We start from the raw sequence: 14,574 nt of genomic DNA, 5'->3' as shown, positions 1-14,574 counted from the left end.
CACCATCTGGGGGCGCCAGGGAAAGGGGGGTTGAACAGAGCTTTACTGAAAGGTCCCCACTCCCACCCCCACCCCATGCATCCCACTTCCTGACTCTCCCTGTACTCAGGGCTAGGAAGGAATTGATACTATGGTTGGCCAAGGGGAGGCCGCCCCCCACCCCCACCATGCAGCCTCCTGGCTTGGGCTTCCTCCTCCCCTGCCTCCCTTCTACCTTTCATCAAATTCAGCTGCTATTTGAGGTACCAAGCAGGCACTGTGGGGGAACACAGATGCACAGGTGATACCGAGCTATCCCGAATTCCCAGGCTGCCCTAGGACTGTGTGGCCTCCCTGGGGAAGCAGCGGTGTCCCAGCAAGGACTGAGGGAGGAAGGGGAAGGAGCCTGAGCCAGGCGGGGCCCTCCTACCACTACCACTGACAGTAGGATTGCGGCAGGGAGATGCTGCTGCCCTCCGGTGGCAATGAGCTGCCCTGCAACTCAGACCACGTGACTTCTGAGAAAAGGCGTCCCTGGAGAAGAACTGAAACCTAGGGTGGGGACTGTAGAAAGGGGCGGAGAGATCCGGAAGCTGCCTAACCTGGAGCTGAGCTGAGGTCAGCTGAGCCCTGGGACAGCCTGCACAGCAGCTCAGGTAAGATCAGCCAAGAATCGGCTGTCAGCTTGGATCTAGGACTAGAAGGCCCGGTGGGGTTGGAGATGAGGCCAGGCTCCTGGGGGCCCTTCTATGAGACTGAGGAACAGGAGGCCTGTAAGCAAGGAGCAAGAGTTTGGGCCTGAGTGAGAGACTGACCAGAGTCCAGTGTCCCCAGCCCTATAGGCAAAGGACAGGAGAATCTGCTGCTGGGTTGTTTGGGGAAGGAATCTCCCCAGCCCCAGCTGACTCTTGTTTCTTGCCTTCCGGCCCTGCCCACTTACGTTGCAGCTCTGCCCCTGCCCCACCTACCCCTGGGGCAAGCAGAGGTGAGGGATGGGGGTCAAAGGATAGGTTGTGGGGTTGGAGAGTAAAGAGGGTCAATGAGTGATCCCAGTAGCAGATACTGCCTCTACAAATGTTTTGGGGATCCAGATAGGGCCTCTTACCAAAAACACCAAGGGAATTTACCCCAAACAGACACCTGAAAAATCTTAAAATTAAGACCAGTGCCAAGGTTTCCTTTGAGATGTCACAGTTTAGGATGTTAAAGCACTTACTGTAATTTCTACTGATGGCAGAGACAAAACAATTCAGCCTCAGAGAATCCTGAGATATGTCTAGAGGTGAAAGGCAGATGGGATCTCTGGGGGCCGTTGTTAGAATCCAATCCCCATGGCCAGGATCTCAGCAGATGTTCCCTTCCAAAGTGTCATTTCTACTGATGCTCCCTACTGCTCTTATCCCCAGGATGGCATCAGGCAGGGCACGCAGCACCCGAAAGCTCCGGAACTGGGTGGTGGAGCAACTGGAGAGCGGGCTCTTCCCAGGGGTGTGCTGGTATGATGCAGCGAAGACGATGTTCCAGATTCCCTGGAAGCACGCAGGCAAGCAGGACTTCCGGGAGGATCAGGATGCTGCTTTCTTCAAGGTGAAAGGGCTTGGTTACTAGCCCCTCTGAGGGATGGAGTAGACACTAGCACTCTAACCCTAAAGGGGTTGTGACTGCCTCGGTTTCAGATAAAGGGGAGATTGGCAGCATGCAAAATGAAAGCACACGTGTTATTAAGGATTTCAAGACAGCACAGCTGAGCATAAACCTTAGCACAGGCCCCTCTGTGTGAGTGCTCAGGCTGCATGTTTGTGAAGCCAGCCCTAGTAGAGGATCAGATGGGGTCTGTAACACTGCTCTTTTTCACTTCTAGGCCTGGGCAATGTTTAAGGGAAAGTACAAGGAGGGGGACACAGAAGGCCCTGCTATCTGGAAGACTCGTCTGCGCTGTGCCCTCAACAAGAGTCCTGAATTTGAGGAGGTTCCTGAGAATGGCCATAGGGATGGGGCTGAGCCTTACAAGGTGTACCGGCTGCTGCCACCAGGAACCCTCCCTGGTGGGTGTCCTGTTGCCCAGCCAAGCCTAGAGTGAGCACACTGGGGAGGATGGGTGGAGATAGGAGCCCTCCGCTCCCAGAGGGTGGTGGGCCTCCTCTAGGCCCCTCAGGCAGAGTGCTGTCCCAGGTTCCCTGGCCCAGGACTGCCTGTCCTTTCACTGCTTCCAGTCTTTTCCCTACCCTCTACTCCCACTGACGACACTGACCTTTCTCTCCCCATCCACAATATTCCATAGCCCAGCCAGGGACCCAGAAATCACCATTAAAGCGACCCCACAGTTCTGTGTCCTCTGAGAGGGAGGAGAGGGAGGGTTCCACAAAGAACTGCACACTCAGTCCCTCCTCACTCCAGGACCCCCTCAGAAAGGTGAGAACTGGGGAGAGATCTGGGGAGGGGGCTGGAGGGCAGGACAGTAACGGGAAGAGCAGGCCAACAACGGACACTGTGTCTGCAGGAGGAGGTGGGGGCCAGTGGGGGAGCAGGCCATTCAGACTCTGGGAGCAGCAGGAGCAGCCTGGAGCCTCGGGAAGGTACCAGTGCCCCTTCCTCCTGTCATCCCCGTGCTGTACCCTCGGCCCTTGGGCTCCCCGAAACCACTCAGAATGATGTGCCTCTGCCTCTCTTCCAGGTACAGACACACCTGAGGCCCCTTTCCAAGGAGATCAGGTGTCCCTGGAGCTTCTGCCTCCTCCAGACTCAGGTACTTGGCATTTCTGACTCATCCCTGCTCTGTGTCCCCCCAGGTAGCCTTCCTGTGGCTCTACACACATTATTTTAATCTGCCAGGGCTTGCAGCAGACTGGGCCTAGCTTACCCAGAACTGAGGCACTGGTGTCTAGGCAGTGCACCTGGCCAGACTCCAGACTCAAAACAGCTTCTCAGAAATAGCCCCTGCTTTGAGACATTGATTTATGTGGGGTAAGCAGAGGCCCAACCTCTGGGACTTCCTGTAAACTCTAAGATGGTGGACATTAACCCCGGAGGCCTCAGTGGGCATCTGTGTATTAGCTACTCTCCTGAGTGACTGGAAAGTCTGATAGGAAGTCCCCTGGCTGTGAGGGTAAGGGGAATGAGGATGAGGAGGGAGGGTGCCTTCACTGTTCTCAGAAGGTCCAGCTGCTGCCCCCACCCCACAGCCTGCCTTGTCCTTCCCACTGCCTGCCTGGCTTCCCTCTCAGGGCCTTACATTTCCCACCAGCCAGATGAGGATGCTGGGTTTGCAAGGAGCCCTCTTTGTTTCTCCAGAACCTCGTGCTGACCAGGTGGGCCTCTGGGAAGAGGCACTGGTGCAGCTGGCCGATCTCTGTCCGCAGACTACTCGCTGTTGCTTACCTTCATCTACAATGGGCACGTGGTGGGGGAGGCCCAGGTGCAGAGCCTGGACTGCCGCCTTGTGGCTGAGCCCTTGGGCTCCCAGTGCGGAATGGAGCAGGTGGTATTTCCCAAGCCTGGTCCACAAGAGCCTACCCAGCGCCTGCTCAGCCAACTCAAGAGAGGTGTCCTGGTGGCCAGCAACTCCCGAGGCCTCTTCGTGCAGCGTCTTTGCCCTATCCCCATCTCCTGGAACGCGCCCTACTCCCCTCCTGGTCCAGGCCCGCATCTGCTGCCCAGCAACAAGTGCGTGGAGCTTTTTAGAACCGCCTACTTCTGCAGAGGTGAGGCTGCTCCAGCTCAGGGCCTGAGCCCCTGCCCCCCTATGTCTTAGTACCCATCCCCCGGCCCAACTTGGTGAGCCCTGCCACCCCCGGGTGCTCCCCCAAGCAGATCCTCCGTCACAGCCCAGGCATGGCCCCCCTGCACTTGTACGGTGCACAACTTGTGAGGACCTGTGCTCAGCTCTGGCAGCTGCCCCCATCCTTCCCCAGTCAAGGCCATAGCAGATGAAGCTCTGTGGTGGCACCCAGAACATGAGTGTCACATCTTGGGGAGCACCACCACATGGAAGCATACAGTAATCCTGGGAAGTGTACCCTGTGGCCCTCTTCTATATACACACGTGCACTCATGGCTATCCCCATGTTCAGGAGAGCTGGTGCATGTCACACTCCAGGCTACTAGGGGCTCCTCTCCCATCTGCTCTGGAAGGGATTCCACTCCCTGCCTCCATTCAACTCTAAATCTGACCTTGGGAGTGGGGGCTTGAATATAGTGGCCATAAAGCATGAATGTTCCCTGGGCAATGGCTGCTCCAGCTTAGGGAGGGTGCTCGTGAGCAGGCAACAGGTGTGGGCACATCTGTGTTATCAACCAGTGCTCTAAACCCTCCCAGCAGAGAGCTTTTCCAGCTACATAATAATCAGCTACCTCTAAATACTCATACTGGAAGAAGGGGCACTCTTTCCTGTTCGCGCGTAGGCGAATAGCAGCTTAAATCCCAGCATTTCTGGCTTCAGGCAACAGCTCACAACCCTGCCACCCTGCCACGCCTGCTCTGGCCTTGGTCTCCAAGTAGCCCCACACCCACCTGCTATCTCTGGGATGGGCTTGTCCCTATACCCTCCCTGCCTGTAGTCCCTCCTCTGTTTTTTTTCCCTTCCAGCCCTCTACCCTTTCTCTTTCAGACTTGGCCAAGTACTCCCAGGGCCTGGGCCCCCCACCCAAGTTCCAGGTAACACTGAATTTCTGGGAGGAGAACCCTGGCCCCAGCCACACCCCACAGAGTCTTATCACAGTGCAGGTGAGTTCGGGGCAGGGGAAGAACAGCATGCTTGTGGTGGGAGGTGCAGGGGTGCCAGGAAAAGGGGCCTATTGGAGTAGCTCCTGGGGCAAAAGCCTGCCTCTGTATGCTCATGGTACCCTCTTGCCACACAGATGGAGCAGGCCTTTGCCCGACATTTACTGGAGGAGACGCCGGAGGAGCAGGCAGCCACTCTGTCCCTGGTGCAGAGCCTGGGGGACCCACCTTCCTCCCCTCCTCTCTCTTCCTCCTATCTTTGAAAGACATTCATTCTCCACGCTATTGACCTGCCTCACTGAGTGATAATTCTCAGTGGTTGTCAGTGATAGTTATATCCTTGAACTCCTCGTGTACCCTGGCTGGTGGGGAACTCAACGATTTTTATGACTTTTATCCTTTTTTTTTTTAATTTTGAAGCCCTCTATATTCCTCTTTGATTTCTGAGAAACTGAATTGGGAAAGTCCAAATGGTATGAACTCGGGGGGCTCTTCCCCAACCCCAAAGCCAAGCACTTTATATTTCTAAGATTTCACTAAGGATTTAAAATAAAATTTTACTGAAGAGGAATCAGCATCTTATTTGTTGGGAGAAAAGGTAGCAAGGGTCACAGGGAGATGATAGAGATATAACATGAGAACACAGCACTCCGGCTCTCTTCCTGATGACATCTCCAGGCCCCTTTCCTCCCCTCCCCAGGTTCTGGCTAGAAAGCTGTCTGGGCTGTGGGTTCTGGGCTTGGCTCTCTTTACCTTCTAGGCAACTAAGATTGGGGAGAGGGTCAGGGCCAGCCACGAAGAGGGTCCCTGGGCCTACAGCCACTGTAGCTACTAACTTTACATTGGAAAATCTGGCTCCACAGTTCTTGGCTAGATGACCCTGCTTTGGGCCTTCACAACAGGCCTCTGGTCTAAATAAGCAGGAGAACCTGAAGTTGACCTGGAACTATGAGGCCAGAGGCCTTGGGACCTGGGAGGGGAGGAGAACTCAGAGGGAAGAGCTGCTGAACCTTGTGTGCTTGGGGCCGACCAGGTCCTGGTGCCTAACCTCCCAGCACACAGTGCCGTCCTCACAACTGAAGGGTGCTTCCTAACTGGTGCCTCACTCGACAAGTCCCACAAAACACCCTGCCTAGACTGCTGTGTCCCCAATGCTATGTTCACTGAGATATGAGGGCTCCAAATCAGCTGACATTCTCCCTTACCCCTGTGTTTATCCTGTCACCAAACTGGAAGCTCTTCCTTCTCAAGGCCACTTGTCATCCTGCCTCTGTACACTCACTTCCACTAGACTAGTTCAGACCTAAGTCACAGCCTATCTAACTGCCAGAGCCTCCAGCATCGTCCTCCCTATATATGATGGCAGAATGGAGGAAAAGGGGCCTCCCAGGCCAGACTTCTTCCTATGATGTCACTTTTATGAGCCTCCTGTGGCTCACCTACAGGGTCAAATCTAGATGCCTAGATCATTGAGGATCTTCCTGCTGTCTCACTTGACAAACGTCAGTGATGCTTTTGAGTCTTTCTACCTCCTTGGACCTTCCTTCTCTTTAGTCTTGCTCATTATCCTGAGAACCCAAACAGGCATCTCTACAAGCAGCAGAGAAATCAGCCACTGAGGGCACAAGTACACCAGCCCTGTTAGGCCCTTAATTTGCTGAAACCCTTGCTGAACTTCTTTGTATCTGCTAACTCCTTGACTTCCATTTGCTCTCACACCCTGCATCCAATCCATCAGCAAATCTCATCATTATTCTTTCAGAATCTATCCAGAATCCGTTTCCTTCTTCCACCCCCAATACTTGGAAACCAGCTGCCATCATTTGTCATACCTCTTCCAGCTTTCATTCACTTTTCTGCTTTCACTCTTGTCCACCTTCAGCTGATTTTCAATAGAGTAAATCTCTTAATATGTACATTACACTATGTCACTCTTCTGCTCAAAATCCTCCATTGGCTCTTGACTCAGAGTAAAAGCCCAAACCCTTACAATAGCCTCTAAGATCCTTGTAATGTGGCCTCTATCCTCCTTGTTAACCTCATACCCCTTGCCATTCTTCTCCAGGCTTCTTGAACCCACCAAACACATTTCTGCCTCAGGACCCTTGCACTTGCTGGTTCTTTTGTCTAAAATACTCTTTCTTTAGGTAGGCAAGTGACTTGCCTTCTCTCTTTCAGAGCAGGTTTCCCTGTGAACCCAACCTAAATAGTAGCTTCACTACTTTTTATTTTCCTATGCCTCATTTTCCTTCATAGCTCTGATCACTTCTACTTTTTTTGCCTACTTCTCATTTCTCTTCCCTACTCCATAAGAATAGGGACTTATTTTGTTCATTGCTATATCCCAGTGGCCAGAGGAATGCTGGCACATAGTAGGCATGTAACAAATAATTGTTGAATGGATGGATGGGTGGATGAATAAATTATTGTATCCCTTGCCCATTTCCTAAACTAAGTTCTAAACACTTTAAGGACAGGTATCCCTATGTTATCATCTTTGTGCCCCACTGTAAATACTTAAAAATGTTGACATTTATGTCATATAGAAGCCAATGTAGTCAAGCACAGTAGAATAAGTATTGGGAACATTGGAATTTAAGAGAGCAGAGTTATCAGCCAGGCTGTCACTAAGAAGCTGTGTGGTCTGGGAGAAACAGTCTTTATGGGCCTCTGTTCTCCATTTGTAAAGGCAAGGCTTGGACTAGGTTTTGAAATCTCTTTCAGCCTTGACATTCCGACATTCCGTGGTTTTAAATTTAGGGCGAGTGTACATTCATTTGACAAATGTTTACTGCAATAAGAGCTGAGTCTCTTAAGAGGCAGAACATGCCCTGGAGTCACAGTTGGAAGGGCATTCTAGGTCAAAGAAATGCTGTGTAAAGGCAGGGAGCATGGGGACAAGGGGTATTTGTAACTACAGCCATACAACTTTAATTTTACACAAAGAATTGAGACAAACGGCTTTAGCATATAGAGAAGTGTTCCCTGCATCCAACAAAGGGAAGGTCTGTTAAAGCCAGAAGGATACTCATAACTGGAAAACAGCCTGTTGGGGGATGCCCGCAACCTCAGCTGTTCAGGTTTAGGAAATGACCCAACAAGCCCCGTCACTGCTTCCTGTGAGATCTTACTTCTTGCCCATCGACCTGTGGAGGGCTCCAAGGCCACCTCAAGCTGGTGGCCCCAAGTCAGCCTCACATCGTTTCTACCTCCAGCTGCCGACAGGCCCTAGGTTGGACAGAAAGATGGATCAATCAATTGATAATTGGTGGGATTTGGGGGAAAGGGAAGGTCTAACCGCAGGTCAGGTGCCCCAAACCGGGCAGGAGAAGTTGCCCTCGGCATGACCCTACCACCCCTACTAGTTGAAGGGCCCTTGTTACCAACCCCGCTGCCGGGCAGAGGCTGGGATTTGCTCCCCGCTCATTGGCCCGCAGAGCAGCGCCTCTCCGAGGAATACTTGTTACCAGAAAGGGAACGAGAGCCCATTGGTCAAGACACCTTACAATGGGGCAGCTCGCAGGGTTCTTCCTATTGGTTTGCTGCCTGACGCGGGACATTCCTGTTGCTTCAACACCAGGCAGGCTACCTGGCGTCCTGGAACCCGCGCTCCCGAGCCCACCCCATTCCCCATTGGCTGTTTCTGGGGGCCTACTGAGGAGCGAGGCTTAGAGCACCAGGGTGCGCACTCCCTGCCGTGGGACCTAGTGCCGCCGGAGGGCGCCACGACCGGGACTGCAGGGGCTGAGACTGAGCGCAAAGGCCCAGGGCCCCCGCATCTCTACGGAGGAAACCCGTTCTCCCTCGAGACCCGGTCTGGGTCACAGCGTGGGCCTTCATTCCAAGAGCTCTGCATCTCCAACCTGGAAACCAACCCGGAAGGCTCCAGTAAGTTCGAAGTACCCACGGGGCGTGCAAACCCACCCAGGGCCGACGGAGAGGCGCGTCCCAACTACTGTGTATGCAAGCTGCGTCTCCATTTACTTCTCCCTAAATCGTTTATTCTCCAGTTTGCATTTGGCATTCTATGTCCACCTGACACGCCACCTGTCCAAACCCTTCTCACCGACGGTGTTGGGAACTCCCGTGCCCTAAAGAATTTGGATTGAGATCCGAATAGAGCAGTGGTGAAGGCGAAGGTGAAACCCCAGGGGAACGATGTTCTACTATCCCAACGTGCTTCAGCGCCACACCGGCTGCTTCGCCACCATCTGGTAGGGGCCGGGCCGGGTGGGCGTACCAAACGGGGGCCCACGGACCCCAGCCTGACGCTCCTCTTCCCCCTCCAGGCTGGCAGCGACGCGCGGCAGCCGGTTGGTGAAGCGCGAATACCTAAAGGTGAACGTGGTGAAGACTTGGTAAGGCCCAGAAAAGGGAGGAGTGGCCTGGTGTCAGGGTTAGGGGATGATTTGGGGTGGGCAAGATTGTGGGGTTGATCCGCAGCAGGGCGGTCATCAGGGCGCGTGTTCCCCCAGCGAGGAAATCCTCAATTATGTGCTGGTGCGAGTGCAACCCCCGCTGCCCGGCCTGCCGCGGCCCCGCTTCTCCCTCTACCTCTCAGCCCAGCTCCAGATCGGCGTGATCCGCGTTTACTTTCAACAATGCCAGTACCTCGTAGGTAAGGCTGGGAAGGCTCTAAGATGGGGCAGAGCTGAGTGGCCCTTGGCTAGGCTAGCTCTCTACCTTGCCTTCCCTGCCCACAGAGGACATCCAGCACATCCTGGAGCGTTTACACCGGGCCCAGCTGCAGATGCGCATTGATATGGTAGAGGCTGACCTGTGAGTTGCCCCCCTGGGACTGGGACCACCCAGCCTTGGCTAAGGAACCTCCCTGCTTCACCTCAGCCCATCTCAGCCTCAGTCCACAACAGCCCAAATTCTTTCTCAGACCCAACCTGCTGCTTCCTAACCACCTGGACTTGATGGAAACCCTGGAAGATGCTCCAGACCCCTTTTTTGGGATGATGTCTGTGGATCCCACACTTCCCAGTCCCTTCAATATCCCTCAGGTAGGGCTCAATCCCCTGGGACACCTCAGACTGATTTCACAATGCATACGGAGAGTGCTGACACTGGGGTGAGTGGAAGGGAGCCTGCCACAGCTCTGCCCCTCAGGAGTTAGTGCAGAGGAATGGTCTTGATGGACCCATCCAGACAAAACTACTCCACTTATCTATTCAAGGCCAACCTAGAAGCAGCTCTTGTCCCCACTTACTTCCACAGTTCCCACAGCCAAGGCCCTAATCCAGGCACCTGTCCCTCGGCATTGGGTTTCCCTTCTCTATCCATTCCTAATGCCCCACAATTTAGAAAGTGTTACTCCCTTCCTTCAAAGACACTTCCAGGAGTTCCCCACTGCAAAGAGAATACTAGCATTTAGAGTTTTCCATACCCCAGTCCAGACCTAGCCATTCTCAGACATCTCTCAGCATATCCCCTGGGCATTTTTCGTTTCCAAACACCAGTCTGGTCCATATATCCTAATGATGCTACATTCATTTGTTTAGTTATGTTGTTTCCCTAGCCCATAATGGTCACTGCTCATTCTCTACCAGTTAAGACCTACATTTCCTTACAGACCTGGCTCAAATATTACCCTTTTCCACTGACTTTATCCCACTCCCAGCCAGAATCAAATGTTGTTCTGAAACACAGCACATTACTAGGGCCTTATTTATCCTTGTGTTGACTCTTGCTGAGGTCATATACAAACTTGTCTCCCCCCTAGACCACACCAATCTTTCCTGTACCCTCTGTCCCCCATAAGTTGACTAAGGATGCAATGCTTCTCACAAAGACAAAATGACAGAGGCTAGATAATTGAGAGAGGGGGCTGAGGGTGGGAATGGGAAGAGAGGGGAACAGATGGCGAGTGGGTTCACTGCAGTGATGCCGATGCCCCAAGAATTAGGCATGATGGGGTATTACTGTCCATTGTCTGAATGAGGGTGTGAAAGTGGGAAAGCAGTGGCTGAAGCTTAATCCTGTTGTTTGTCCCCAATCCCTCCCCAAAGATTCGACACCTCTTAGAGGCTGCAACCCCAGAGAGAGTCCCTAAAGAGCCTAGGAAACCAGGTGAGTAGAGTCTTCTTTCTGGCAAGAGAAATAGGAAGGCCTAAGAACTGAAATGACAATCTTTGAGCTTCTCTTAAGAGATGGCCCTGAGCAGAGGTCTTTATGTCTGTAATCCCATCATTGCCTTCCAATAGTCCTATGAGGTCAGAATTTTCATCCTCACTTTACAGTTGAGGAAACTAGGCCCATAGTTGTTAAGCAATGTAACCAGGTTCAGATTGCCAGTGACCGGCTGGCCCTCACTAGAACCCAGGTTGACCTGAGTCCATGTGGGAACTTGGAAAGCAGCAGGGAGGCTGGTGTGACTTCCCTGCCCCTCCAGAAAGGATCCTGGTCACTGTGCTGTCTCCCGAGGCCATCACCATCCAGGAGGCGGAGCCCATACGCATGCTGCAGATTGAGGTGAGTGGTGCCCCTGCACACAGTCTGAGGCCTGAGGTCTGCATTCTACAGCCTAGCTCCCCTTGCATCTACCTACCTCTCCCTGCCCAGAGTCCTGCCTTCTCTGTCACCATTTCCCGACTCCCTGCCCCTGGCACTTGAGCACCCAGTGGAGCTTGCTCAGCCCAGCCCTGTAGCATGCCTCCTGGATCTTACTTTCCTTTTTTAGAAATGGAATTGAGTACCCTCTCCTTGCTCTTCCCCTCTCAACAGGGTGAACAGGAGCTCCCAGAGGTCAGCCGCCGAGACCTTGACCTACTGATTGCTGAGGAAGATGAGGCTCTCCTGTTAGAGGAACGTCGTAAGGCCCGCCTAGCACCAGATGGTCAGGCCCCTGGCATTGACATCCTGGGCCTGTGCAGTGCTCCCCCTCTCCTCTTCTGCACACTGAGCCCTGATCCTCTCTCTGCAGAGACCAAGGAGGAGCTCCGGGCCCCAGAGGGAGACACCATAGTTCCCCCACTCTCGCCTCTAGCTCTTGCACAGTAAGGGTTGGAACCCCTGGGCCAGTTAGGGGGTCATTGCTGGGATGACGAACTAATTTCTCTTGCCCTTCTTTCCTCAGAGTGGAAGGGGCAATAGAGCCACTTCCAGGCCAATTGCTAGCCCCTGAAGAACTCAGGCTGGCAGGCTGGGAGCCCGGGGCCCCACTTACTGGTGAGTACCTACCAGGCGGGGGGAGGAGGCCTTGCCAGGGCCACCTGCATAGCTGCTGCAGGCAAAGGCCCTGTATTCCAACTTGCTGAAGGGAGGCTCTCTAGCTTCTTGTCTGGGTGGCCATGAGGGCAAAGGGTGTGGGACAGAGCCAGGACCTGAAGTGTTGTTGCAGAGGTGACCCCTCCTCAAGAGCTGCGTCCACCAGCCCCACTCAGCCCAGAGGTGAGTAGCACACTTCACCAGCAACCCCTGCCTGCCTCCACTCTCCTCCTCGGCCAGAGTTGTTCATTTATATTTGGCTTCTCCAAGCCCTGCACCACTGCTGGCCTACACAGGCCTTTGTGCAAATTAGTAAAAGGTGCCCCTGGCCACACCCCATTCTATCCAACCTGCCTTCTCAAACAGGGGTGGTAGGTGCAAACTTGCAGAGGCCCTGCCCAAGCTTTCCCAAGGCATCTCTGGGGGGCAGGAGTGTGAGGCCTGTTTGCTGTCTATCAGGATGACAGGAAAAGGAGTAATGGGTAACCTTGCTCCCACCTCCCCTCCCTAATCAGCGGAGGAGGCCCCCAGTCTTCCCAACTCCTAGGAGTCCACCTGCTCGCCGCCGCCGCCGCCGCCGCCAGTTATTGTTCTGGGACAAGGAGACTCAGATTTCCCGAGAGAAATTTCAGGAACAACTGCAAACCAGAGCCCATTGCTGGGAGTGTGTAAGTGCAGCCTTAGCTCTGCAGGGGATTGAGGGAGGCAGTGAGGGCCTGGGGCAGGTGCGTGCAGGGCCTTCTAAACTCCTGGGGAGATGAGAGCATTTCCCAAAGTGCATGCATTAGGGAACTCTCTGTGTTCTTTGGTGACCCCAGTGAGCACATCCATGGATACCAGTTAAAAAGTCCTACTTTTAATAGTCAGAGCAGGCAGGAGCAGGAGGTTCAAAGGGTTGGAAAGCCAGGCCTGGAACAAGGCACTGTAAAGAGGTGGGGAAGAGGTAGTGAGGAGTGGCTTCCTCCTCACAAGGCTTCTGGCCTTCCCCCCATGCAGCCAATGGTGCAGCCTCCAGAAAGGACCACGAAAAGTCCTGCAGAGCTGTTTCAAACCCCAACTCACAGTAAGGAGTGGCAGGAGTTGGCACGTGGCATCCTCTGAACCCGTATTCCTCACACCACAAATCCTGTTCACAATGCCCTCATTCCCAGCGTGCTGGCTACCTCCAGAACTGCTGGCTCTCTGGACCCACTGTGCCCAGCCACCCCCAAGAGCACTCAGACGAAGGCCACCCCAGGAGCCTGAGGAAGAGGCTGCTGAGAGGGTTGTAGCAGCTGAGGAAATAAGAAAGGCTGAAACTCCGAGTGATATTGAGGTAACCACACCCCTCATCTTTCCTAGAGACCAGTTTGCTTTGCCAGAGCTCCAGCAGGCTGCCTTTTGCCAATAGGAGCCAGCAGTGCCAGGTCCTGGGCACAGGACTGGGCTGTGTCCTGCCCCAGAGCCTAGGCTGGCTCATGGTGGGACTGCTTGACCCCTGCTCCAGGTGCTTCTATACTGGGGGTCTTAATTCTCTTTCTCCCACCCCCAGGTGCTGAGGGAGGCTCAGGAGCCCAGTGGACCCCTCATGCTGTCTTCAGGTAGGCACTGGGAAATGTAGACAGTGGGGGCCACCACCTGAATTACTGTTGCAGGCAACTGGTACCCCAACTACTGATGGTTTTAATCAGAGGGTGTGCTTAACATGAGGAATGGCAATTCTCTTCAGTTCTCCCACCTGGGTACTTTTAGCAACTCACTGCATAGCTCTGGCACCCAGTTCAACCAGGTGGCCCCAAGGTCCTGACTGCTCAAATGAGCAGCCCTACCAGGACCTCACCTTCCCCCAACAGAGCTCTCCCTAGAAGCAGCTGAGGAAGAGAAGTCCCGCATCAGCCTCGTCCCCCTGGAAGAACGGTGGTAAGCTGCCAGCCTGGGGGTACCCAGGCCTGTAGCCCTCGCCAGGTCAGGGGACTGGCTGGGGTGGGCATGGCCCGTCGCTGTCACAGCTATCATGTTCCTTGCTCCACTTTACTTCCCATTCTAGGGCCTGGGCTGAGGCAGAGCAGCCAGAGCCCCCTGCTTTGCCCATGGTACCTGAACTCCCTGAGGTACCCATGGAGATGCCTGTGGAGCTGCCCCCAGAGCCTGAGCTGCTCTCACTGGAGGCCGTGCACAGGTACCAGAGAGGGGTGCCTCATGAGGGAAGCCCAGGCTGGGGCCTCAGCTAACAGTTCTTGATCCCTATAGGGCAGTGGCCCTGGAGCTGCAGGCCAACAGGGAGCCTGATTTCAGCAGCCTGGTATCACCTTGCAGCCCCCGCAAAATGGCTGCCCGTGTCTTCTACCTGCTCCTGGGTGAGTGTGGGCATGTGTGTGTGTGCATCTGTCTGTGGGGACACATGGGCCAGAAGCTACTCTAGGGACTCGCCCTAACTGGCTCTCTCCTCCCCTCTTGACCAGTGCTTGCAGCACAGCAGATCCTACGTGTGGAACAAGAGAAGCCATATGGGCGCCTCCTGATCCAGCCAGGGCCCCGATTCCACTATGGCTAGAGCCAATTTACAAAGCTGTTGGGAAACCAGCTACATTAAACTAGATCCTGGCTGCCTCATTTCTGAACACGCATCTCTATGCTTTCTGCTCTGAGCTACTGTTCAAGCAGAAAATCAACTGCCTTTCTTA

General features: G+C 54.1%; 2 protein-coding genes across 3 annotated transcripts; both read left to right on the top strand.

The window, feature by feature from the left end:
- Positions 1-105: 105 nt before the first annotated feature.
- IRF9 (interferon regulatory factor 9) lies at positions 106-5,270 on the top strand. 2 transcript variants are annotated; one of them, XR_005024640.2, is made up of 9 exons: positions 106-635; positions 1,386-1,566; positions 1,841-2,024; positions 2,261-2,391; positions 2,480-2,555; positions 2,654-2,725; positions 3,271-3,680; positions 4,587-4,702; positions 4,837-5,270. XR_005024640.2 is itself a non-coding variant. In XM_036884473.2 (9 exons), exons 2-9 carry the CDS (start codon positions 1,387-1,389, stop codon positions 4,960-4,962), a joined length of 1,227 nt encoding a protein of 408 aa, XP_036740368.2. In that variant the 5' UTR covers positions 106-635; position 1,386; the 3' UTR covers positions 4,963-5,270. The 2 variants fall into 2 exon arrangements, 1 of the variants encoding a protein (XP_036740368.2); XM_036884473.2 differs by having other exon boundaries at positions 3,339-3,680.
- A 3,561-nt stretch (positions 5,271-8,831) lies between these two features.
- On the top strand, positions 8,832-14,444 carry REC8 (REC8 meiotic recombination protein). The gene is made up of 18 exons (XM_057489041.1): positions 8,832-8,913; positions 8,989-9,057; positions 9,175-9,317; positions 9,403-9,478; positions 9,588-9,708; positions 10,714-10,774; positions 11,097-11,176; positions 11,429-11,700; positions 11,781-11,872; positions 12,045-12,094; positions 12,427-12,579; positions 12,908-12,974; positions 13,063-13,226; positions 13,443-13,491; positions 13,744-13,810; positions 13,938-14,069; positions 14,141-14,247; positions 14,353-14,444. The coding sequence occupies exons 1-18, from the start codon at positions 8,858-8,860 to the stop codon at positions 14,442-14,444; spliced, it is 1,851 nt and encodes a 616-aa protein (XP_057345024.1). The 5' UTR covers positions 8,832-8,857.
- Positions 14,445-14,574: the final 130 nt, after the last annotated feature.

Source organism: Manis pentadactyla, chromosome 11 (genome assembly GCF_030020395.1).
Source record: "Manis pentadactyla isolate mManPen7 chromosome 11, mManPen7.hap1, whole genome shotgun sequence".
In the NCBI taxonomy this organism is placed as follows: Eukaryota; Metazoa; Chordata; class Mammalia; order Pholidota; family Manidae; genus Manis; species Manis pentadactyla.
Note: the sequence above shows the minus strand (reverse complement) of the source record. Positions and strands in the feature narration are given on the sequence as shown.

Excerpts from the sequence above, each read along its gene's own strand:
- IRF9 (XM_036884473.2), top strand. The coding sequence starts at position 1,387 with ATGGCATCAGGCAGGGCACGCAGCACCCGAAAGCTCCGGAACTGGGTG. Across the intron at positions 1,567-1,840 it reads AGGATGCTGCTTTCTTCAAG|GCCTGGGCAATGTTTAAGGG; the intron begins GTGAAAGGGCTT and ends TTTCACTTCTAG. Across the intron at positions 3,681-4,586 it reads AACCGCCTACTTCTGCAGAG|ACTTGGCCAAGTACTCCCAG; the intron begins GTGAGGCTGCTC and ends TTTCTCTTTCAG.
- REC8 (XM_057489041.1), top strand. The coding sequence starts at position 8,858 with ATGTTCTACTATCCCAACGTGCTTCAGCGCCACACCGGCTGCTTCGCC. Across the intron at positions 11,873-12,044 it reads GCCCGGGGCCCCACTTACTG|AGGTGACCCCTCCTCAAGAG; the intron begins GTGAGTACCTAC and ends GTGTTGTTGCAG. Across the intron at positions 14,070-14,140 it reads TCACTGGAGGCCGTGCACAG|GGCAGTGGCCCTGGAGCTGC; the intron begins GTACCAGAGAGG and ends TGATCCCTATAG.